General features: G+C 38.5%; 1 protein-coding gene across 2 annotated transcripts in view; it reads right to left on the reverse strand.

Moving 5' to 3' along the window:
- The window catches only part of NFXL1 (nuclear transcription factor, X-box binding like 1), a 54,118-nt gene that overhangs the window by 9,820 nt on the left and 18,205 nt on the right, over positions 1 to 26,093 (reverse strand). For both annotated transcript variants that reach the window (XM_032110140.1, XM_032110139.1), the window contains exons 15-20: positions 25,536 to 25,557; positions 19,381 to 19,521; positions 16,736 to 16,902; positions 15,911 to 15,980; positions 6,108 to 6,212; positions 4,806 to 4,892 (exon numbers count right to left, since the gene is read on the reverse strand). In XM_032110140.1, the coding sequence (XP_031966031.1) occupies positions 4,806 to 4,892; positions 6,108 to 6,212; positions 15,911 to 15,980; positions 16,736 to 16,902; positions 19,381 to 19,521; positions 25,536 to 25,557 (592 nt within the window). The remainder of the gene's footprint in view (positions 1 to 4,805; positions 4,893 to 6,107; positions 6,213 to 15,910; positions 15,981 to 16,735; positions 16,903 to 19,380; positions 19,522 to 25,535; positions 25,558 to 26,093) is intronic.

Below are 26,093 nucleotides of genomic sequence, written 5' to 3' on the forward strand. Positions count from 1 at the left end.
ATTAATGCACTTTGGTTTTGGAAATTAATGGCTGTTTTGCAAATGTGCAAACTAATTTATCTTCGTAAATGTCTGCAGTTTTCAACAATTTTTTTTCCAGTCTGAACACATTAAACAGTAATAGAAATAAATAAACTACTTTCATCAAGTGCCTATAATAGGAGACCATTCTAGTATGTCATTTGCATAGTACGTCAACATAGGCAACAAAAGGTGCCTAGAAAGAATTTAAATAAAACTTCATTACCTTATATAAAACCCCAAAACAAGTAAATACACATTCTTCTGTGAGGAAGGTACACATAGCTAGGATATGCCATCCAGTATGTCTGTGGCATTGCTTACAGGAGAAGCTTGTAGCCATTTGCTCACTGCATTAGACCATTTCTCCCTGTGGATTACAACACTGGGGCGAGAAACCGGTAGTAGTATCTGCTGGAGTCAAACAGCACTGACCCTGCACCACACTGAGACATGCTGATAGGTCTCAGCTCATGCAGTCTTACTGTGAGTTCACCCTGCTTTAGGGAAGGACTCCATATCCTATGCACTTATCCTCACATTCTTACTGAGATTCATTGACAGCTGGACTGGCAGTCTCCCAGAATCAGTACTAGATCCGCACAATTAGTCGAATTAAAACCAGTTACTATGGCCTTTCATCATTTTAATGAACCTTTTAACCTAATTGTTGACTCAGCTTATGTTGCAGATGTTGTACAATGAGTAAATTGTTCCCTTTTAAAAGAAGTTAATAATGCTAATTTGTTTCTTTTGCTAAAGGCTTTATAAACAGCTGTTTTGCAACGCATGTATCCTTTTTATGTTTTGCATATTAAAAGCCATACGAACGCACCAAAATTTCTTGCAAAAAGTAATGCTCGTGCTAATGCATTAGCTAATCCTATTTGGGCAATTCCTTAGCCAAATAAACTAGCCCAAGCTAAAACATCTCACACCCTTTTTTCATCAAAATGTACACACATTGTGTAAACAGTTTTCACTAACACCTACAGAAGCTTGTGCTATTGTTAGTGCCTGCCCAGATTGTCATAACTTTAATAGACCTTTACCTTTAAAAGTAAATACCCATAGTCTTTTAGCCTTACAGCTTTAGCAGACTAATGTTACACACATTTCAAAATTTAGTAGTTTTAAATCTGTACATGTATCCATTGACACCCTTTCCTCTGTTATATGGGCTTCTGCTCATGCTAGAGAAAAAGCCCGTGATGTCATTTTGCACTGGCAGCAAGCCTTTGCTGCTTTGGGCATACCTGCCTGTGCGAAAACTGACAATAGGCCAGCCTACACCTCTCAGAAAATTAAAAATTTTTTACGTTTTTGAGGCATCTCTCACAAATTTAATATTCCTCATTCTCCCACTAGTTAAGCTGTTATTGAACATGCTCATCACACACTTAAAACTGTTCTAGAAAAACAAAAAGGGAGAATGCAAGGGGAAACCCCACAGTCCAGACTTTTAAAAGCTGTATATACCATAAATCACTTGACTCATTAAAACAATCCCTCAATTTTAAATCATTTTTATTCCTTGCAGTCCACCAGTGAAAAAACATTTGCCTCGAGCTAAAGTATGGGTAAGAAATTTGTTTACCAGCCAGTGGGAAGGCCCCTGGGACCTTGTCACTTGGAGATGTGGATACACTTGTGGTTCCACAGCATTTGCCCCTGATTGCAATGACAACATCAAATTTTGGTCATCAAGTACTCAATGGGCTGTTTCCTAACTTTCTTCACAAATAGCGCCTGCTAAAGCATTGAGACTGTTAAACAAGTTAGGATGTTGGTTAGCTTGGCAAACTAACGCTACTTCGCTTGCTTGAGCCGGATTATTAACAGATGTTGGTTTGGTAAAGCATGCTACACTGCAAAATAGAGCTGCCATTGATTTTTTGTTATTAGCACAGGGACATGGATGTGAAGATTTCAATAGAATGTGTTGTATGAATTTGTCTGATCATTCAAAATCTATTCATGCCCACATTAAAGAATTACAAACAAGTGTGTCAAAATTGCGTGAAGAATCAGAATCTGATTGGCTCAATAGTTTGTTTGGCAATCGGCAAATTGCTGGATAGGTCAAAAATCTGCTCAAAATTGGATGCCTAATCCTATTACTTCTTGCATCCTGCTCATTGTGCCGTGTTTATTGTCTTTTGCAAAGGGCCCTGCAAAAGTCAAAAAGGCTGCCTTTGTAACACAAAAAAAGGGGGGACCTGAGGAGATTGACAGCTGGACTGGCAATCTCGCAGAATCAGACCTGAAACCAGTCAGAATTTACCCGTGAGAATATTACAGTGAAATTTTGCAATTTTAGTGAAACCCACAGAGGCGGCCAAGAAGATATCAATGAGAGAAGATGTTCTGGACACAAGGGGAGGATGTTCTTGTTATGGGACTGTAGTGAGTTGAACCTGAGTTGATGGACAGTCTTTTAGACCAATTACGCTTCTCACAATTTACATATTTAAACCGCACGGAAAGGCGGGACTTCCCCTTTTGTCGGAGGTCGCCTGCTGGAAGGTGGGGGGGCTCTGAGCCTCCCGGCCCTGCCGGGCCGGGGCCACTGCCCTTTCCCCTCTTTCCCAACGCTGCGGCACGGACCCTGGGTCGCTTGGGGGGGGACTGTCCCAGAGCCGCAGGCAGCTAAAACCAGCCATGGACTGCCACAGCTAAACCCATCCAGCGCGGCTTCTGGGGACAGGCGGGTCCCTCTTCTCTCCATGCGGAGCCGGCGGAGTCAACGGGAGCCGGCAGAGCCTCCTGTCTGCAGCCAGCACACTTCGTGCTGAACTGAAGAGGACACTACACAGCCAGCAGCACAGAGGGTGCGAAGCTTTCTCTACCGTAAAGCCTGAACAAGAACACTCTTCAACATGGCAGCTTCAGAGTCAGAGAGAAAGAGAAGTGAGTCACATGGGACGGAGCTCAGCATGGCGACGGGAGAAAAGAGGGCGGTGCCGCGATTCTGGTGCGCAGCTTAAAAAACCTTCTTGCATGCCGTGGTAAGAAACTGTAATACCACAAACTGTTTGTCTCTTTAATCCATCTGAAGAACATGGGGGGATGGAGAATCCGCGTGTGGCCTGTGAAGATTGTGAAGAGTGCCTATGCCAGACTATAGAGAAGCTTTTAGAGACTTGTGGCGAAGAAAGCCTTTGTGTGCAGGCCAAAATAACTTATCCTTAAAAAGATTAATAACCCCATGTGATGGCCCATGTTTTGCAGTGTGAAGGAACTGTGAGATTTTTCATGTTCTACACACAGCAGATTGTTTGTTTCCGGGAGGGTCTGCTGTTAGTAGCAGTTTGGGAACCACGTGCAACTGAAGAAAACCCTTTTTTCCTTAAGCATAAGAGAGAGACTTTTCAAGAACTGGAACACTGACTAACATCCCATGTTCTGTTATCCTTGTGTGAGCTGGGTAAAAGGAGAGAAGTGCTGGGAGGGGGGGGGGGGGAAGGGGGGAATTTGCTTTAATTTCTTGTTATTTTCTCTTTACTTTTAATTCTAGTAGTAATAAAACTCTTTCATTTTACTGCAACTGTTTAAGGTTTGTGCCTGCTTTGCTTTTCTCCTAATTCTTATCTCACAGAAGGAAAATAAGTAAGTAATGAATATTTTGAACCAAAACCACTACACTTAATTGGTGTTTCTGCCCAGTTTTGAACTCTACCCGCTACAGGAACATTGAGAGTGTACAAGGAAGAACTTGTGGATAATATGCAGCAACTATACTTTTGTTTGTATAGTTGATTGTTTACTGCCTGAATGGTCATTGTTTGTTAGACAGCCTTGTCCTTGTTTGCTAAACAGCCAATCTTAAATTAGGCCACAGCCACTGTGAAGAGGTATAAGAATAGCAGTAGAGACAATAAAAAACTTTCTACCTTTCTTGACTATGGATTATGACTAGTGTGGGTTTTATGTCTGCCTTGACAACAGCCACATTACTGGAACTGTTTGTTATGGTTGGGATTTTCTAAAGGCCTATCCCAAGAGTTTTAGCATTCAACCTGCTTGCAAAGTTGCGAGATTTGGTCAGTATGATACTTGTCAGAACTTGTCAATCAATCCTGAAAACCTGAACAGAAGTTGACTTGTCAGCTTTACCCACTGAGTTCTTGGGTTGTATGCTTATCACATCTAATACTTACCTGATAAAACCCAAGCAAGTTATGCATCAATTCTTTATGTTTCTATAAAAGGTTTATAAGAGTAAGGATCATATCCTGTCTCTCTGTGTGACAGCACAGAGCAAATTCTTTACTTCATAGAACAGCTGAGCTAGGGAGAAGTCACGTTTACAGCAGCCTAAGTAGTATTCTGCAGTTGCAGGAAATTCTCAGTTCTTCCAGTAGAGGATAACTAATACCATGTGGCAGGATTATACTCCACACTGGACAATCTGAGCAACTGATGGCTGCAAAATCTTCATTGGAAACACAGATCTTCTTCTGTGAAGAAGCCTGACTCCAATCTTAACAGCATTAATGACTATTTTATCATCACTGATCATCACTCGTTCTCAGTGAAAGAGGAAAGAATACATTCCAATCAATTTAAAGAAAAAAAAAAGGAAAATAACATAATACTGTTTTAAGATAGTATTTGAGTTAATTAACACCATTCATAAATTCAAGTCTGAAAAAATAGCTACTATTCAACAGCACATCCACTTACGTTGCATTTCTACAGGTACTGCCTTGAAAAATAATGTGTTCTTTTTTCTACTTTTCTTGAAACTCCGAGAAAAATTATAGCTACAATGGATACATTACCTCATATGCTTTCCGCTTCATTTCCTTGCATAATGCATCGCATTCCAGTGAAACTTTGCCTTCTTGTATCTTGCTGCACTGTACTTCCTGTTAATACAATTTGTCTTTTATAATCATTTCCCCATATAAGATTTTAGATGTCAACTTCTTTATGAAAATAATAAAACTTTATTTAGTAAAACACTGGTTTTACATATAAAATAAAGCTAATGACTGATTGTTACTTGAATCTGTAATTATGTATTAAATTGTCCTTTTTTATTTTCCTTCTTTCTAATAAGCTAAGCTGAATGGAAGAATAAATCAATAGTCCAGTTTAATTTTTCTCTTCTTCACTCATTTATTTGCCTTAGACAAGTAAGATAACCTTCTGAACCTCTGGCAGAAAGAGCCTCAGTAATTTCATATACATTATCTTAACCAGCTCATATTACAGGACAAAGTCAGGTCATGGGCGGAGGGGGGAGAAGTAAGTAATTCTCACTCATGCTTTCTCTCCTCCTCCTAGTATTGAAGAAATTTAAAAAAACAACAAAGTAGATATCTGTAAGCAGAGGCTGATCAATTTTAAGCACTTGTTCTGTATATGTCATCTTTTCTCCTGCGGAGCATCCCACCTGCAAGACTTCAGGAAGCACAAGACATATTTTGGAGAAGCTGAGGACTCTGGGGAACTGCAACGTGCTGGAAGGCTCAGAAGTTAACTGGGGCCAGAAGATTTTAATTAAGAAAGATCATGGGGTTTTTTTCATTAAGACATTATTTTTTGTCAAGACTTCATATCAATTTCTGTTGTTCCCCTCGTAACAGTGTACATCTAAAGTAAACTTGTTACATTACTTTGTCCTTATCTTTTTTAGAAGCTAAGGATGCTGATGCCTGTACTTACTTTTAGGTTTGCAGGGAGCCTTAATTAATTACATTAGTTCAGGTTTCACAACATCTGTGCTAATACCAACTTCTGCAAATTTCCCAGTATCATCATAAAAACGTAACTTTTATTCTCAAATCACTCCAGGTCATCTGAGTATTCTTCTCACAAAACTACAAAAATTTAAGTGTGCATGAAGATAAAGCTATTGTAAGTCAGGCAGCTAACGTATTTTAGAATTAACAAGATTTTATATTCTCCAGTGAATCTTCTGATATAGCAACCCAGATCTTCAGCTGATGTAAATTGTTAGAGCTCTACTATAGTAACTGGCCCTATTCCAATCTGCAGCATCCACATCATCCATCCATACAAGCCCAGGAACACGGAAAGAATAGACATCCTTCAAAAACTGCAACTTAAAAATTTACCTTTTTCAGTCTCTTACAGAGACATCGCAATTTAACCTTCTGGCTGCAGTTAAGAGGACAGCTACCCGAATGGCAAATCTCCTTACACCGATGACCACAGGGCAGCTGTAAAGAACAAAACACAAATAAAACTCCCGCATCAATAAAACACTGTAAAATTACCAAGAATCTATGAATCGGTTTTATTTCAGACCTAGCATTTTAACATTCAATTAATCATTCTTCTCACTTGTGAAATAATTGGTTTTTCTTTTCTTTTTGGGGGGCAGGAAATGTTTGCTCCTTATTTACTGATTTTCAATTCCTGTAGGACGATTTCTCTTTTATTGGCACAGCTTTATTAGAAGACATTTTCTCCTTTCCCATGTTTCAAGAACAGTAATTTCCACAGTAATGTATACATCACCCTAGCTATCTCTATGCTGGGGGAATACAAATGGATAAGGTAAAAAACCCCTGAAAACTGAAATTAAATGTACTGTAGATTAGCTACTTGTAGATTAGACAGAGCAATAAAAGAAAGAGGAAAGAATCAGAAGCAGAAATACCACAGAAAAAATCTTTTATGCAAGCAGCATCAGAACTATGCAAAAGTCAAATAAAGGTCACCAAAATTCTTATCATGTCCAAAATAATCTCAGAAAATCCAAAATTTCTGCATTTTGCAGATTATCCCACTTCTGCCATCTGAAAGATAAAGACTTTTTTTTACTGCCAGTGCACTTTTTAACTTACAGAGAAAATATTATCATTCATTTACTGTGTAAGAATTAAGTCAGTAATTTAAGTATGCTGACTGATAAGAACGTAGCAGTGCTCCCAGCATTATATTAAATAAAATGTCAAGAAAGTAAACAAATCTTTTTCCTTGTTAAGAACTCGACTAAAAATACTCCTTGCTCACACACATGCCCATAAGAAGTCTTCACAATAACAGTTTTTCATTTTCAACTACATAGCCCAATAACCCAATAATAACTGAAGGTGGAACCTCACAGAAGAGATCTAAGCAATTTACTTACAGAGAGCTTTAAATCCCCCAGCTACTTAAAATAGCATTAGGCAGTGTTATTTATTAAAAGTGAAATTTCACCTCTTCACTCTCACCAAGGGATTAACACAAACTGGAAAATGCTCTAAAACATACAATTTTAAGATTCATTTTCCACATTTATTAAAAATCCAAAATGTATACATACTACATCACTTAATCCACAAGAATGAGAATAGTAAGTATCAAACCCAGGTGGGTACACTTTGATTAGTAAATCTACATTCTCAGAAGTCCATTGGAACCGGCACAACATCGGAGCTAGTATCATGAAACATATACCTAAACAGAACATGAATCTTTCTGACTAAAATTATGGAACACACATACCTGTCTTCATGTCCACAACAGTCACAAGCTATTATAGATACTTCATGGTTTTGGCTCAGTTTTTTAGTTACTGTTTCAGCACATTTCATACAGGACTAGAAGGAACCTTTAAGTCATCATGTTCAGTCCTGAAATCCAGTCCCCCCACAGGCCAGTACCTACCTCCTATATCCTTCCACGTCTGGATGAAAGCTTACTGTGAAAACAGTCCCCTCATTCTGACCCTATTCTACTGCTTCACTAAGGAGAGTGCTCCAGGAGCTCACTACAAGATGCAAGAGCTTTTTTTGAGTTTCCTACATTTGTTCTAGCTAGTCTAAGCCGCACTTCTTATCCTCATATTGAAGTATTTCTGTTTTTTCTTAAAAGGCTCTTTATTACCATAGTATTCCCTTAAATGAATTTCAACCATGTTAAATCAATGTTTCTTGAGTACATAGCCAGAATTGCATGTAATATTTCAAATGACATCTCAGCAGGAAGGACTTTGTACAATGCCTTAATTGCACCTCATTCTTAGTAGAGTACCTTCCCCAAAACATCTTCAGCTCTCATTTTATTTCTCTCCAGCTAATCATGCTGTGAAAAATAAGAATATCTGCTGTTTCCTGGGAGCTTATTATTAGCTTCACATGCATGGTCTTACTGGGGGTTTTTCTTCTGTATTGAATAACATGGCCCCAATACATGTGTTCTACAGATGCACATCCTCAATTTTCATACACTGACAACACCCTACAACTTTTCATCAGAAAATGACTGTTTTTTGTGCCAAGGTCATTACTGAAAACAATGCAAAGTCAAGTGTCATTTCAGTCCTTGGGAAATCTTCCTTACTGTTAGTATCTCTTGCTCCAATTTTTTTTTTAGTTTTGCTGTTGTTTTGGGGGAGGGAGTTGGGTGGGTTTTTCAAAAGATAATCAAATACAGTTGTTTCCTTTAGCCACCTTCATGCTTGTATTAACCCTCTCTTGTATCTGAACTAGATACTCACTAAGTGGCATTGACTGACTCACTCTGCTGATGCCTTATGCAGCAGATCTCATCTATTCATTTTATCTGGAGGGAAAAATACATAAATTGGTCACCTTATCAAAGAAGGAACTTAGTTTTTTTCAAGCACAACTGATCATCAGCAAATATTTTCCTTGAAATACAAAAATTATTTTGCCTCATTTTGAAAATATGAGGGGAGAAGCTTGTCTAAGCCTTGTACGCTACCAAGGTCAGACTACCACCCAGAACACAGAGTCTAATGGCCGAGTCTCCTCATAAGTGACCACAATCTCTGCAAAACCAATTTGCTACTGCATGAACACTGCGCAGTAGGAGGGCCCGTCTCCTGGCTCCCTACACAAGAGCATCATACACAATAACTCCATCTAGTCTCACCTGCAAGTCACCTCATGCTGGCCAGAACAAGCCATGGCTAGAACTATTACTTCCAGATTACTCTTCCATAGTAATTAGGCACATTTTCATTAATAGTCAAAGCCCAAACAGTCATGTCCTAACTTGTTGCAGTGGGGATCCTGCAACACGCATATATCAAACCAGGAGTCCCGTGGAAAGGAAATATATACGGACAGACAGATTCTTGATAGCTGTTTCAGAGATGTTTATTTCTCCAGCCGCATGGCCGGAGCTCTGCCCAGGAACTGCTCCAGTCCCGGGACCAAGGGTCCTTCTGCCCGCGCAGGGAACACAAACCAACCAATGGGAACGAGGCTGAGCAGGGGCAGGGAAACCCCGTGTCTGTGCCTTCAGGGCCCCTCTCCCAGGGCTACACGGCAGGGGAGGGACCCCAACACCTCACCCGTTTTATTTTAATAAAAGGAAAATGAAAACAACTGGATAAACATAACAAGAACAGTTTCAAGACAAAACAAGCCACCCTCCTGAGTCTTTAAATGTCCAGATTCTGTGGAACATCTTAGGGCTGACAGAAGGGAGACAGAACTCTCTGAGCATGCTTTGTGGGGAAACTGAGGCAGGAGAGGGTTTAACTTCTTCCCTCCCCCTTTTCATCCCCCACTCGGCATTGGAAAGGGATTTTTGGGGAAACAATTGGCAAAAGCATGGTTTTGTGAGGGAAACCATGGATGAAAAAACGGATTGGGAATACACTGGGGGTAATAGGACATAGGGTAAAAGGGAAAGGTGGGATTAGGAAAGGGAGACTGTAGGGGGGGCTTGCAATGGAGATATTGTCTAACATGACTACGATTTTTTGCATATATACTGCCTTTTACAGGAACACCATCAGGCCCAGTGACCTGCGATGCTTGTAACCCTTTTCTCCCTAGTAAAATTTTAAATTCCATTACCTCTCCATCTCCCAAGCTTGGGATCCATTTTTCAGGGTTATTCTTCTTAATAGCAGTTCTATGCACGAATATGTCTTGGTGGTTGTCACACCTTGTTATAAAACCATAATTTTGCTTAACATTATACCATTTTACTATCCCTAAGATCTTAGGTACTATGATCTTTTCCTTTTTCCGAGTGGCTGCTGTTTTCTGTCTCGCTGCGTCTTTGCCCTCTCTTTCGGTCGCTCCCGTGTTGGAATTGTCGGGGCTGCTGGTGCCTGCGCGCTCTTCCCGGGGTCGCTTTCGAGGCTGCGCGGGCCGGGCCGGGCCGCGCCGCTCAGTTCTCCGTGCGTCGCCTCCTCTGGTCGCAGCTTCGCTGCCGCTGCCAGGCGCTGCACCCACGTCTCGGCCAGGCCCCCGAGCGACGACTCCCCCGCGCCCTGCTCCAGCGCACGTTTCGGCTGGGTGTGGCTCTGTTCTACCGCCACCGCCGCCAGCCACCGCCCGCGCGCCGCCCCTCTCGGTCGGACGTTCCCGGGGCTCGCTCCACCATGCGCTGTGCGGGGCCGTGCGGGCACCGCCGGGTCCCGCCGCTCCCGCCGCGCCTCGCTCCGCCACCGACACTGTGGCTCGCGTGGCTCCGCCCGCACGCGGGAACTGCCTCGCTGCTGCTCGGAGAGCGCTCGGTGCACGTGGCCTGGGCCGCACGGTCCCTGCGCCAGGCTTCCCTTCGCCAGGACACAGCTGACACTGCTCAACAGTCTCAGTAACTAAATAATATTCACGAAAATATTCTTCCATTGGCATATATTTTGACTCCAATATTAACTGTGTCCAAACGGTTTTCCAAAAGCCCTTGGTAAGAATTAAATCCCAAGAAACATAGAAAAAGTTCTTAAACAACCATGCCAGGAAGTGTTTCAGTTCTTTTTGAGCTTGAATCAAGCTAAAATTTACAAATCGTTGTTCAAGAATCATTTTAAGTTTAAGATAAATGTCCATATGCGACTCTGAGAGCCAAGAGTCTTCCCACGGTTCCTCCATAGTTTAGATATGGAATAGCAAAGCAAAACCAAGAAGAGGAATCCAAAGTTTCCAGGGTTTACTCACACAAATCAGTCGCTTAGGGATCGGGGATCGTTCTGCTCACAATTCTCCACCATTATGTTGCAGTGGGGATACTGCAACACGCATATATCAAACCAGGAGTCCCGTGGAAAGGAAATATATATGGACAGACAGATTCTTGATAGCTGTTTCAGAGATGTTTATTTCTCCAGCCGCATGGCCGGAGCTCTGCCCCGGAACTGTTCCAGTCACCGGACCAAGGGTCCTTCTGCCCGCGCAGGGAACACAAACCAACCAATGGGAACGAGGCTGAGCAGGGACAGGGAAACCCCGTGTCTGTGCCCTCAGGGCCCCTCTGCCAGGGCTACACGGCAGGGGAGGAGACCCCAACACTAACTGACATATCAGAGCTGCAAATTCAAGTCAGTAACCCTCACCTTGACCTCTAAGTGCTACTGCAATAAAATTCATAGACACCATTAGACCAAAATATTTATAGCACAGGAGTATGTTTAATCCAACACTGAAAAGCAAATGTTTCCCTGACAGCTTTTTTCTTGTCCTATATCTCTGTGCAGGGAAGTTTCTTCTTACTCCCTTCACTGCAAAACCAACACTAAAAAGAATACCAAGAGAAGCTGTGAAGTAAGTGGCAAAACAACATTTCCCCATGATCTCAGAAAACAAAAGCAATCATTCTGCTGCTTCTGCTGGATAAAGAATGTAATGGGAAAGGATTTTTTTTTTGCTTCTTTTTAAGTGTCCATGCTGAACTACTCAGTGCTAAAACAGAAAGTGTGTGCCCCCTTTAGATCCTTTTCTACCATACAAGATCTCTTGTCAATAGCTTCTGGACTGAAGCCCGAACTGAACATGCTTTATGTTTGAGATGGCAAAGCCATTAAAAGAAGGGATTTAACCCACAACTCTGAAAAAAAAACCAAAACAGAAAATGTCCTACAAATACTTTTCCCATATGCAGTGCTTTTAAATCTTAACATTATACCAGAAGATGATAAACTCCATCAACACTTGTGGAGGCTTAAGTGAATTCCAACAGAAGGTAATTAACACAACCTGTTAATACACATCTGATAATAAAGAAAATACCCTGGTACTAAAGAAAATAGCACTTTTGAGCAGCGATGCCAAAAGGTAAGTACAAAAGAGAATTTTACCACTTCCAAAGACAAAATTAAATTTTTGTAATTCACATACATTTGCAGTGTGTGTTTGCAGAATTAAATATTATTTCCAGAATGTTTAATTAATTTAATGTATCAAAAAGCCCAAAAACATATGCATACTTTTAAAATTTATAGAATCACAGAATTGTTAAGGTTGTGAAAGACTTTTAAGATCACTGGGTCCCTTAACCTGACGCTACCAAGTTAACCACTAAACTATGTCCCCAAGTGCCACATCCACACATTTTTTTGAACACTTCCAAGGATGGTGACTCTACCATTTTCCATTTCCCTGGGCACCCTAGCACAATGCTTGACCACCTGTGAAGACATTTTTCTCGATATCCAATCTAAACCTCCACCGGCACAACTCGAGGCCATTTCCTCTTCTACTGTCACTTGTGTGAAAAGAGACCAATCCCCACCTCTCTACAAACTCCTTTCACACAGGAGAGTGTGGATCAGGTCCCTCCTGAACCTCCTCTTCTCCAGGCTAAACACCCCCAGCTCCCTCAGCCACTCCTCACAGGACTTGTGCTCCAGACCCTTCATCAGCAATCCTTCTCTGGACACTCTCCAGCACCTCAGTGTCTTTCTCGTAGTGAGGAGCCCAAAACTGAACACAGGATTCTGGGTGTGTCCTCACCAGTGCCGAGCTTGGGGGAAAAATTACATTGCCCTACTGCACTATCATGTTAAACTAAATTTATCATAATGGGGTCCCATATTTCACATCAAAACAAAAGCAGAGTGCACAGTAAAACTACAAAGTATGGCTGTTTTGTTAAAAAATACTAACTACATGGAATAAAGTGTTAAATACAGATTCACGAACACTGACAGGAAAACATAAACAATGAAAACTGACAGACTTCAATATTCTACATAAGAATTGTTTCAAAACATCTGCAAGCATGATCCTAAGAATTTAATCACCCTGATTAAGAAAAAAAAAAAAGAAGTTAAATTTCCTTCAACAGGATCTCTTGTTATTATTACCAAACAAGAGAATTAACTTTTTAATTAAAATATCTCATATATAACAGCTGTGGCAGGATTAAAGAAACTGCTTCTCCCTAAAGCAGAAAGGAAATATGAGCTGTGCTATGTAATGCTGGAAGTCACATTTTTAGTTTTATACTGCCATAGCCAAAAGAAAAGCATGAACCTCCTCAAGTTTTTCAAGTTTCTGTAGTATTTTTCCAAAGGCCCAGACAATATAACTAGTTTTCTTTATCCCCAAATGTACCATGGCAACTGTAAAAGAAATATGGTAGCATACTGTCTACTGCAATTTCCATTAACCAAAAACATCTCAAAACAACAACTGCAGTAAAATACTGCATTCCATTGAACCTAAGTTGCACTATGGTAAGCTAGGAGTGGTAGTGCACACTGATTTATAGCAATCGTCAACGTCGTTGAGCTCTGTGAATGACTCGGTCAGCTTCTGACATTGAATAAGAAAATTCTCATAAAACACTAATTTGAAATTTACTTGAGCCTTCCAGAATTACATACAAAACCACTTCCAAATTAGTTTTGGGCAGACATTTTAGATTTGCAATCTTCAAATGCTCTAAATTAAGTAGTCTTATCCATCTTATCTCTGGCCAAGTTGTTTGTAAGCTCTTGTTTCATGACAAACTTACAAACAAGAAAATGGGCTTGGCCTATGTTTGCTGGGGAGAGGTGGTGGTGGGAGTGGCAGGGTGGTGTCTGTTAAGGCTGTTCCTTCAAACTGTGTTTATCAATAAATCCCTTAAAAGAGAGCTATCAGTATAATTTGTATAATGATATCGCTAGCTAATTTTCTCAAAGCTGCAGAAATATATTTTGTTTATAAAACAGAAACAGACAAAGCATCCCTAGAACTGTTCAGTATTCAGAGAAATGGGAACAGATTTTTTGGACAAAAAAATGGTAAAAACCCCATACATTACACATATAGTTACCAAAGAAGGATCTGAAGAAAAGTAGGAGGAACTGTAACACAAAGATATGAACTACCTGAAGCAAGAAGGTACTAATAACTTCTATATTTCATGAACGACAGTAAGAGCTAGAGCTAGCATCACAGGAAAGGAAGAATATGCATTTTTACATCAATTATACTAATTCTCTGGATAGCAGACGCTGCAAAAAACCTTATCTTCCAAACCATTTATAGGAGTAAGAGTTTTAGAACTAAGTTAAAGCTTTATAAAACTAATGTAAATTCTGTTGTCACATTCTTTACCTCACATCCCATCAAATTAAGTAAAAAAGACATCATCTGTGGAATAGGGCAATTCTGAACTATAAGCTAGAGTTTGGGACCACTGCTAGGTGGATTTTAAATCCCAGACTAAGTCTGGGGAATATGTTCAGAAAAATCGTAACAGTTACATTAATCAAAGTCAAAGATGAGCTGTGGGGAAAAAAATTATTTGAAGAGAAGCTGAAGTACAGAACATACAGTTCATGATAAGGGATTAAAGCACTCTTGAAAATACAGAGAAGGAAGTCTTGGAGCAAATAAAACCAAAGTAACAGAGAGGGACATGAAAGGACAAAATTAAGAGGTAAATGGACAATTAAACAATATCCCAAAGTGTTCCCCCACCAGGAAGAGAGCTTTCAGACATCCAGATGAGAAAATTCTGACAGGCATGTTCATTTACAGAAAAAAAAAATTAATCAATAGGCATCTACAAGGGCAAAAAGCAGAAGACACAAGTATGTACAGAGTACAGTCTTCCTGTTGGGGTTAACACAATCTTGTCTGAAAAGCAGAGGAACAGACACTGTTGGGAAAGCAGCAGTAAGTAAATTTTTGTATTTACTCAAAATCAAAAAAAAAGTTTTCTAATATAGACAAGGATTCATATTTGAAGTTTCTGACACTGGATGATAATGAAATTCCTGCTTTTCCACTTCCCACATTTTCTAACCATCCAGAAATGGAGTTAATGACAGTTAATGACCCTCTCAGCATAGTTAATGACAACTAAGGAACAAACATAAAATAGTAAGTAATGCAAGGATTTCTGAAAGCACACAAGCAGCACACAGCCACAGCATTGGGAAGGACAAGGACAAAGTCCTTCGGCCCATGCCACACGTGTAGTTGTGGGTAACACTGCTGTAAGAGAAATCTTGAAACACATCCAAGCTGCTGCTGATGAAAATTTGGTAGCTTCTCCAACCAGTTCCTGCCCTGTTCTACAAACTATTACTCAAATGCAGTATTCAACAGGAATCTTCTTTACTGATGCTATTGGCTCATAGTCTAAGCATCATGTAGTAAAGATATTATCCTTCTCTTCTTCACAGCAACCCTTTAGATGTACCCAGATACAGCAGAGAGACTAACTGGCTTGTCTTCTATTTTACACTACTTAACATATATTTCACTAACACACCAGGGCATTATTAGCTCATCTCATTTATTAAGTATAAAACCCCTTATCCCCCAAATTGTTGCAGTTAGAGATTCTAAACCTGCACTTACATGAGAATAGCAAGCACAATTCCCAGCATTTTTCCTAATCAAACAACATCCTACTATTTCTGAGATATAAACTGATGACCAGTTTTTAAACCATGTGAGAGGACATACTCTTCCACATTCAACCTCACCTGCTTAAACATTCAAGCCATTAGTGCCTTTGAGACAAACCTCTGTTCCTTTAATAAAACTCTCCTGGTTGACAGCAATACATTAATACATGTCCTTCAAGTATGGGTCATGAACTACCTTCACATCTATCATTTAACATATTCATTTAGACTAAGCTTCTCTAGTTTGCTTGGCCTATACTCAGAGAATTCCACAGAGCCGTCAACTCAAGCATTTCTTTTGTTAATATGGCTTACCTCTTTTGGACACTGATTTTTACAGGAAATAAGAAGCTCCTTTTCTTTTAAATCAGCACATGTTAGTTTTCTGTAAAAGGAAAGATGTATTTGTGTTAAAAATTCCAATTTAAAAACAACAAAAGTCAATACAGTTAGGCGTGTACTTTCAGTATACTTCACTACAAAGAAGAGTGGACTCATTTGTCCACATCCTGAGTGACTAATACAAACAGCCCTATTGCACAGACAAACCCACATAAACTTGGAGGACTTGAGGTACTTCAAAGGAAATCAACAAAGAAAAACATACTTGCATATGATGAATATTTTCAGAACAATCCCCAAGTTCCATCTTACATTTTGTAAAGTCTAGCTTACCCTCTATCCACACACACGCAAACGATTAAAAAGGTGTAGAAACAGTTACTAAGCAGTTTTTCAATTAAAACAGCTAGAAATTGAAGGGCATGAACTGCAGGACAAAGACCTTTTACACTAACTACATTAATTCTAATACTTGTATAAATTTCTTCTTCACATACTCTAAAAGAAGCACATACAGAATAAATGTTATATAGATGACTATATATTTGCATAATTCAAAGAATTATCTGTATTATAAAAACAATTTCTGGTCATAAGACCCCATGCATTTTTAGCAATTTTAGTAGTAATACCAAATAAAATACTTGCAAATTTAAATAGAAAAAACATTATCTTAGAAATTATAATCAAGAGAAATTTTATAAATTGCCATAAGAGCAGCTCCCATCCCCAGACATTTCAAATTATTTCCAGTTAACAGCATTCAAATGAAAAGCTGGGCTGTGTTCTGATACGTACAAGCATTCAATATACAGCATTGATAGTTTGCAGTGACACTTTATTTTAAGCATCTGGAGACATGATGGGCAATCGCCAGGATGACAGGGCAAAACGCATCGGTGAGGACAACCAGCTGGCCGGGGCTTGGTGCACTCCTCTTCACACTGTGAACATTCTGGACCTGCCTAACAAAATAAAAACAAAGTACTAAAGAAAGTGCCAAATATTTGTTTTGTGAGGCGTCACTAATGACCTTTTATATAAATGAAAGAGTTAGGGTTTTTCCCAAACATAGTTTTTACTATGGGAATCAAGCTATTCAGTAAGGTATTTCCCAAGCAAGAGTAATTATTAAATACGTTTTTTAAGAGAAAACCAGAAATGCCAGTGTTGGTCAGTCAAAGAGAATTCTATTTTCCATCCTGGGCATAAAAGAACCTCCTTAATATTAGTGCTTTGGAAAATGACCAAACCCCCTGTTAATTCTCCAAGGAAAATTGTTAGAAAAAGAAGTTATTTTATATTCAAAACTAACTTATCCCACTCACCGTGTTACTGTAATGCTTGAGTCATTGAGTACTTACTACTCTCCAATACAGAGGTGGAAAGATTGGTTTGCTTGATTTTAAGAAGCAAACTTTAAGTCATTCCATTTCCATACACAAGTAATATTCTGTATACTCTTTCAAAAAGGATTATTAACTTGGGTATATCCTAGGAGCTGCCTAAGGTGCTGCTTCTACTCCACAGGCTACACAAGTCTATCAGAGCTGTGATGTCCCTCTCATTCCAGCTGATATGACCATTGGCACAAAGCGATGAACATCTCAGCACAGTAAATAAAGCTTCATTTCTACTCCTATTCTTCACACTTCCAGAACCCCAGTCTGCAATCAAATACATCCAGGTAGATTGACATGATTTATCAACTGAACCTACACAGCATAATATTTAAGGCCCACTATCACATTCAAATGTTCAGTTTCCAAGAAGTCAGCCAAAGTAAAGCCAATTTATCCAAGAATGAAGCTACACAAAGCTTCCCCAATAGAACTATTCACGCCAATGTTTCACATTACGCTGTTCAAAATTGGAGCATAAGAATTTTAAGTTTTTAATAGTTTTTCCCCGGTCCCCTTTCCTTCTGCTTCTATAGCTGAACAATTTTTGCTGAAGTTTAAAAAGAAACCTTTGTACAATGATTGTTTACAAAACTTAACTCACAAAAATTCAAATCTAAGAAAAACAACAGCAACTAAAACCATTTAGAAATCTGTCATATAACATGTAACCTTAGGTAAAAGCAAGCAGCTGGCCTTTTCTGCAACATTTTTCTAACACAACACACAGAACAAACTGAAATTCCAGACATAAAAATCACTACTCAGACATATAAGCTAGAAATTTAATCAGCCCTGACTACATTTAGTCTACCAAAACAATGGAACAAAAGCACTAAAGGTCAGCACCAACTTGAGTTGGTAAGAATTGAAGAAAATTGAGAAATGAGATTTACCCATACTTTGCAGGTACATAGACTCCCATTTTTCTGAGAATGTATTGTCTCATTCAAAATGGAGCTAGGAATAGTCCTGACTCATTCACATTTTAATTGGCTTAACTGAAGCAGCAGGCAGGCAGCCTCTTAGTCATAACTGGGGATGCTCAACTGTCACTCTCACTATTTACTGAAGCCACTGTATTCCTGCAAGTTACCGTTCCACCAGTTGCACTAACAGCCCATACTCCTCAGACAAAATTTCCACAATCATAAATAGATTAATGTGGCAGCTACAATACGAAGTTATTAGATGACAACACCACCACTTCCAGGACAGGAATTCACAGGGATATTATGCTATTTAAGTTAAATATAACAGCTAGTTAAAATACAACATTTCTGCTTTGTACCCAACTGAATGATTCGGTGTTTTTTAAATGCCCAGACTGCCCATGTTGCAACTTTTTCTAAAGTAATGCTTTAAAAAAACTTGAGAAGCTGGTTTCCTCCAAATCATGACTCTCAAACCCCAAAACATATACATGTGGCATCGGCTGCTCATAACGAACAATTTTAAGCTTTATACTTTTGTTTCATGTTATCTTCAGCAGTTAACACCTAAAACTTCTTAACTGCATAAATGACAGTTTCTAGTACACACTGATAAACATGAATACATCATCCCAGTACTTTGAAAAGTCTCCAGCAATTCGGCAACCTTTCCAGTGCTTTCCTAAAGGTCTCCCAGCCTCCTCAACCCATTCAAGCTCTCCTAAGTAAATAGTTTCCCCAGCAGATTGCAAGTGCATTTGTATACAGGGATTATCAGTAGTTCCCCTTGATCTTGACAGTTACAAAAAAGTAACTTTATAAGACACTTGTTAAATAAGGTTCTGATGAAATCGAAGTAATGTCAACACAAACCAAAAAGTTACAGAATTTGCAAAAAATGTAATATTGTCTCAGATTTAGAGTCTAAGGACTATAGATTAGCCAACTGTCACAGCATCAATGGGAACAGCACACATGCAAGTCTCCCAGTGAGATCTGGAATAGAGCTGTATCTTCCAGCTGCAAATTCTTTATTTTCCAAGTAAAACTGAAGACAAAACATACCCATATAAAATACATAAAAACAAAAGCAAAAAGGAAATTAACCTACCTTCTTTCCATCTGCACTACTGTTCAATTTAGTAACATGATGACATTCTTTCATACAGGTATGATTCTGACAATCAAGAAGTCGCCCACAAAATCTCTTACATGAGTAGGGATGTGCAGAGTGACATGGTAACGGACTAACCTGAAAGTTAAAAATAAATAAGTATAGATATGCAGATGGGTTATATATATAGACACTGCACATATGTAGTGTGTGATATATATATATATATATATTTACACACACACACACACACACAGACAAAGAATTATTAGAGAAGTTGTGGTTCTCCAGTACCTTTGTAAAAGAAAAAACATCAGTGAAATTCTATTTGATTTTTTTTAAGTATCATTTGGGTTCCTGTCCGTGAACAATGTAACCACACAAATTTGTTTTACATCGATAAAAGGAAAAAAGCACACTTCCTTAAACAAGCTAACTTTTGCAGCATCGTTTCCCTTTTTTTTTGAAAGGCTATTATACGCTCAAATCTTTTAGTGTCGTTTGTTCAGTCTTTCTGAATTACACTCATGCCTTCCATTACAGGTTCCTAAGGTGCTTTACCATTACTGCAGAAGACAGTTACAGATTGCTTTCACAAAGCTAATTGTGTTATGGTCATCATAAACTCAAAATACTTTACAGTTTGAAAAACAGACAACAACCTGCAAGCCAGAAATTCTAAAAAGCATATACTGACTACATCAAATATAACTCCCAGGACAAGTAAGGAGAAGTAGAAATGGCTCCATAACAGGAGTAAGATTTTATGTCTTATGATACATTTTTACTTTCTAATTTGAGGTCAACACTCCAGTTAACAGAACTCCATAGTACTCTTCAGAGCATCTACTCAGAAGCTGTTACTCTTCATTGGTACCAAAACCAGTGTAAACTCCTAACTAGGTTACTTGCCTGAAGTTGAATAGTACAAGTCCCTTCCACAAAAGGATTAGAGGAAACTCACTTTTAGCATTTTCCAACCATTATGTAATACTCATATGAAAAAAATTAGTTTTCTGTGGTGCTGTCAAAATATTTGATTTTTTTTTAATTTCATGACCACTTCCCAGAGAAAAACAAACTATTTGTGATGTTATTACACAAGAGGCTAATGTGACATAACTCACTTTGACTAGAGTAAGGGTGTGATTTTATGTTGCAACCGTAGTTGCCTGAACAGCTTGCAGGGTACTCCTTCCTTTTCTCTCTTCTAACTGTACAGTCCTCACTGCACACTTCTACCACTCTGAACAAGTCCTACACATCTCTCTTTACAGCAAGATGATTCAAATAATCAAATGGAAGAAAATTAATCAATAGAAAAAAGTTTGTCTTTTGCCAGTGACTTGGCCATACAAACAGGTAAACACTGGAACTGAAAAGAGAGAAGAGAGATGGCCCCACAGGGAAGTGAGGGACAGTCTCCCTTCAGCACTGTCCATGTTGATCTCCCTCAATCACACAAAGTACAGTTTAAATCCACCTGCCTATAGAAACTTCTCTGGGCTTCACCCAAAAAATACAACTTCACATCACATCACTGCAAAATTCAATTCATTCACAAGGCTTCTGAACTCCTCTTATCATCCTGACTCACTAAGACTGAACAGAAGTCTGCATGGCAGGCTGAACATCAAGCACGGCATACACAGGAGAAAACCTTGAATCTACTGCATCCAACCACTTTCACATCCCTGTGTCAGAGCTGAAGCCAATGCTGGCTAAAGCACTGATGCAACAACCACATTGTCTGAACTCCTGGTTCCTACTGCCCCTTGCAAACATCCTACTCTATCTCTGATGGGTGTTTCTGGTGACCAAAGGAAGAAAAGCCAGCAAGCAACAGGCCTAATAAAAAGAAGGTCTGAAGCAGAGAATAGTACTATACCCAGAATGCACATACCAATTACCAAAGCTTTTAATGTGCCCAATATCCTACCCCTTCGCATCCTCCTCCATCTCCCTCCTCAGAGCACAAAATCCTTTCAGTATTAATCTAAGTAGTCAAAGGACGTTGAAAGGTAAAAGAATGAAAGAAAATATGTATTAAACATTACAATCCACCCACTTCTCTACCTTTTCATGCTCACCCATTGCCACTCAGTTTTTTATGACTACTGGTTCTGCTGTGGCTCAGGTAGTGACAGCAGATCAGGGCAATGGTAGTAATTAGCTCTAGGGCTGCACTGTTCCATAATCCTGATGAGACTTTTTTTTATCAGGAGTTGTCTTCCACCAGATAAGGACACAACCACCAGCTCCAGTTAGAGCCAAGCACTTAGGCAGAAGTAGCATCCCCCAAGAACACAGATGAGAGGCATTGTAAAACAAGGCAGGGGCAGTGAAGCACACAAGTCAGTCAGGCAACAATGGCAGCTTTCAGATGGCTGACTGGAGGAAACATGCCAGCCCTCTGGCTGCATCCAGCATAGCTTCAGCTTGAGCTCAATAAGATACAACAGTCTTCTGGAATCAACTAATACTGTAGCCAAAAATTGAAAGATTTCAATTAATTTAAACCTACATTACTTTTTTTTTCTCTGTTTCTCTGTTGTGGATCTAAGTAGCAAATCCAAAGGACAAAATAAAGTTTTGCTTCCTACAGTTGGAATGCATTTCTGAAATGGCTAAATGCAGCTAGAACTCTTGCTACAGACGAACATCAAAGTAGCCACAAAGTCCAGGAGGCTGATGAGCTGAAGAAGGAAGAAGGCAGATAAGAACTCTAAGTATTTTATGAAAGCTGAATGGGAAAAAAAAAAGAAAATAAGAAGGTATCATTTTCAGACTACAGGTCTTCCACAGGACAAGGAAAGGAGGGAAAGGGAAAAAATACCTGACAACTTTCAGAAGCTTTCCAGGAAATCTCCCAAATGCATAAAAGCGATTAACAGATACATCAATCAGAATATGAAAACAAAAATTGGCAGGGCAAGGAAATTTTAGCAAATTTTATATGGTGTTTAGCCATAAAGATGAATCTCATCAAGCTTTAGATAAAATTTTATATAGAGGCAGAGTAATGGTCTTCCTCCTATGAACGAACCAGAACTAAAAACCACTCACAATAATAAAACATAGCATTAAATTCCTCCCAAAAGAAAGAAAAAAAAAACAAAGAACAAACCACCCAAGAAGAAAGAGAGTTCAATGATATGCCCAGGAACAGAAAGCCTGATATTACTGGATATTTACAATACTCCTCAAGGAAGCAAAACCAGAGCATTTTCCTTCCTCTAGAACATTTAATGAAATGAAGCAACTACAAGAAAATTATATACAGCCGATAAATTGGTATCATAGTCAGTAAAGATTTCCTTCTTTGTCCTCATTTACCTTCTATCAGCTTTAATTAATGTGTCCCATAAAAAGAGATTTAGAATAACTTGATTTTAAAAGAGCCTATGTGTACTGCTGCTATGAAATTTCAATGTATATAACAGTTAAAAAAAAGGAAGAACATCAAGATTTCTTTTTTTGGGATGGCACCAACTGTTGATAGGTGATTTTTCTGACACACAACCTGAAACAAAATTGAGAGCTACTTTTAAGAACCTACAAATGGAAGAATGATGAGTTATTTATTTTTCTAAATATATGTAAAATTATTTAAGAAAAGGCTGCAGACCTCAGCTAAAAGAAATCTTCTGTTAGCTTAAACATCATGTAGAATCATCCTTCCACTAAGCACAGATTTTATACAATTACATGATCTGAAAAGCAGTTTTAAGTCTGTTGTTTCAAGTGATAAATTGCTTGTTCTAAATGCCAACATGTAAGAGCTCAAACTAAACCAATCCCTTAAAAATACTTCCTAAACTAAATACCAAAGTGAAATAAAAAAAGGAACAACAAACCCACACACAACCCCCCCCACAAACAACCAACTCCAATATCTCCACAAATTGAAATTACTGTCCAAATATTAAGAAATTAGACAGTTGATTTGCTTGTCATAAAAGTCCTAAGGTCTCTACTCTACACATTGTCAGCAGGCATCCTGATAAAATACAAGACGACTTTAATAACTTGCTTCGTTCCTAGTTTCTTTCTTTTTTATATCTTTTCCATTATAGGAGGTATAACAACAGTCCAACATAAGCAGTAACAGCAACATAGTACAGCAATAAGGACCTACTCACAGCAAAACTTTGCTTAAGAAAACTGCTACTTTTGTCACTTGTGAACAGTTCCCATTTCCCAGTGAAAATTCCCTCAGGGAAAATTCTACTGGAGGGAAGCATTCACAAATTCATATGTTTTCTCTTGTTAACAAAAGTAAATTAACTTGAGCTGAGATTATTTGTTAAGAATCAATGTGGCTGTAAAACACTGAACAGACATTACGTTATTTTTTTTTTATTTCCAGAGATTTCAGGACAACACAAAAATGCACAATGAACACAAAATCCACTGCAAAAAAAATACACTTCCCATACACGTTAATGAATCATTTTTTTCCTTGACTTCCATCAAAATACCAAAGGTCAGGAGACAATTTCACTCCAGGAACCGCTACACTTAAGCAGGAAGGCAGCACCGGCCTCTGCTGGCTGAGAGAAGTAACATTTCATCTAGAGTAGCATCAAAAATTTAAATAATTTAAGTCAGCTATAGACTCCCAGGCATTTGTCCTTATTTTCAATGCAAATCCATGAAGAAGACATGACCCAAAGCCACTGAATGATTTTTCTAAGACCAGTATGCTACAGAAAGTGAAGGTTTTTTTAATTATTCTGAAACAAGTAGTAATAAATATGTAGTAATTGTTACTATTTTCTCTAGTAATAGAGTACTGATACTGTCCTGCTATGCGGAAGGACAAATTTCACAATCATGTACATCTGAACAGAACCAAATCCTTCTGTATTGTCTAGACCAAGTTACAGACTGGGTCTGTAGACCACAGCTTGTATATTGTTTATACATAAGTTCATGAAATTTGGGTGAGATTCGGTATGTCCCATCAAAAACCATGTCACTGACTCAATAAAAAATTGGCTAATGCGCATGTAAGTTTTACTGAGGAAAGACAAAACAAAGCCCATCTGTTTCAACAACAAACAGACATGTATGGTTGTTCTTTTCATCTGCTTTCAGGGCACATTTTTCTTCAGCAACTGTCAAGCTGCAAAGTAGCTCTATGGAAAAGCTGCATTCACAACCTGGATGGGTTAATGAACGTGCTGCCCAAACAGACTGTGGCTACATAAACGTTGATAACAACATTTGAAGATGTTGCCACAACATAATCAAGCCACCGTTACAACAACACAACAAGAGATTACTAATAAAGGTCAGAGAAAAAAAAGACCTTTCATATTTTTGTATTTAGTGTTCTCCAAAATTTTTTACTTGCTTAAAATGATCCTAGTTTTTTTTACAATATTGTTAGTCAAGCTTTGACAGTGAATTTATACCAGACATATTAGTAGACAAAGCCATAATAGCGATAGCTTTTTCAAAATTAGTTTAGCAATCTTTTGAAATCAAGAAAAAATATTTGACCGTAAATTTCACAACTTTTAGAAATTATTGTGAATAATGATGAAAGCTATTGCGCATTAATTAGATTCTCTTCTCATGTAAGCCAAAATAGACAGTGACTTCATCTACAACTAGAGAAGGCTACACACCAAAAAGACAAGTTAGTAACTAACACAAAAGAAGTTTCCACTGTACTGTCTGATTTCATCCATGTGTGCTTAGATCCAAGTCACATGAGAATTTTCCTGTATGACATTATGTTCCTGATCCTTTTAAAATATACACCTCAGTTCATAGAACTCAGGAGCGTGTGACAGAGAGAGAATATTAACTACAGAATGAGGGGGGGAAAAAAAGCATAAATATTTAATAAGACCGCCGAAAAACATTTAAACACAATTTAAACAACTGCAAGAAAACACAAATAGCTACATAAATGAGTTTAAACTTCTGCCCATGAATTCCACGAAGTCAAATAGTTATACATTGCTCATAAAGGAACTAAAATACCTTCTGATATGGAAGCTCTTATGTTAAGGTACTTCACTGATTTTAAAATAAGTATTAAAACAATCTACTATTTCTTTTTAATGCCTTTTGTTTTGCAGCCTGACAAAATAAGGTATTTGCATATTTCCCTTCATAAAGCAGTTTCCATGACTCACCTCATGCTGTCCAAGACACTCCCTGTTAAAGAAAAAAAATCAGAGATTTAGAAAATAAATATTTGTTTAGGGGACTTAAAAGAGTGACAGTGCTTTTCACATAAAAATTAGTGCAACCTATTTTTTTGAAGTGCAAACTAAGAGAAAATCACCCATCTATGCAGCTCAACACCTCCTCCTTTTCAACAGTTGTTTGGATTGCTGTGTTTTATAATAAAAATCTCAAAATTTGTTTCATGTGCAAATGATTTGTAGTTGTATATGAAATCAGTTACGTTTTAGAAAGTAACCTGCTTTGGTTCCAAATATCATCTTCTTTGTCTCTGCTAATACATTACAACATATTTTTCAATTATTTCAGAGATCTAGTCTACTCTTACGTTTAGTTTTCTCCCTTTTAGAATGGTTTACTGTTTTCCTAGGTAAGAAAACCTGTAATTGGATCAAAATTGTGAAGGTATTAAATGGTGACTCATCCAAACACTGAAATCAATCTTTTGCTCAAGTTATTTTGAAAAGTATCTGTTTCTTTTTACCTCTCATTTCGTATCTGTCATC

Source organism: Corvus moneduloides, chromosome 5 (genome assembly GCF_009650955.1).
Source record: "Corvus moneduloides isolate bCorMon1 chromosome 5, bCorMon1.pri, whole genome shotgun sequence".
NCBI lineage: Eukaryota > Metazoa > Chordata > Aves > Passeriformes > Corvidae > Corvus > Corvus moneduloides.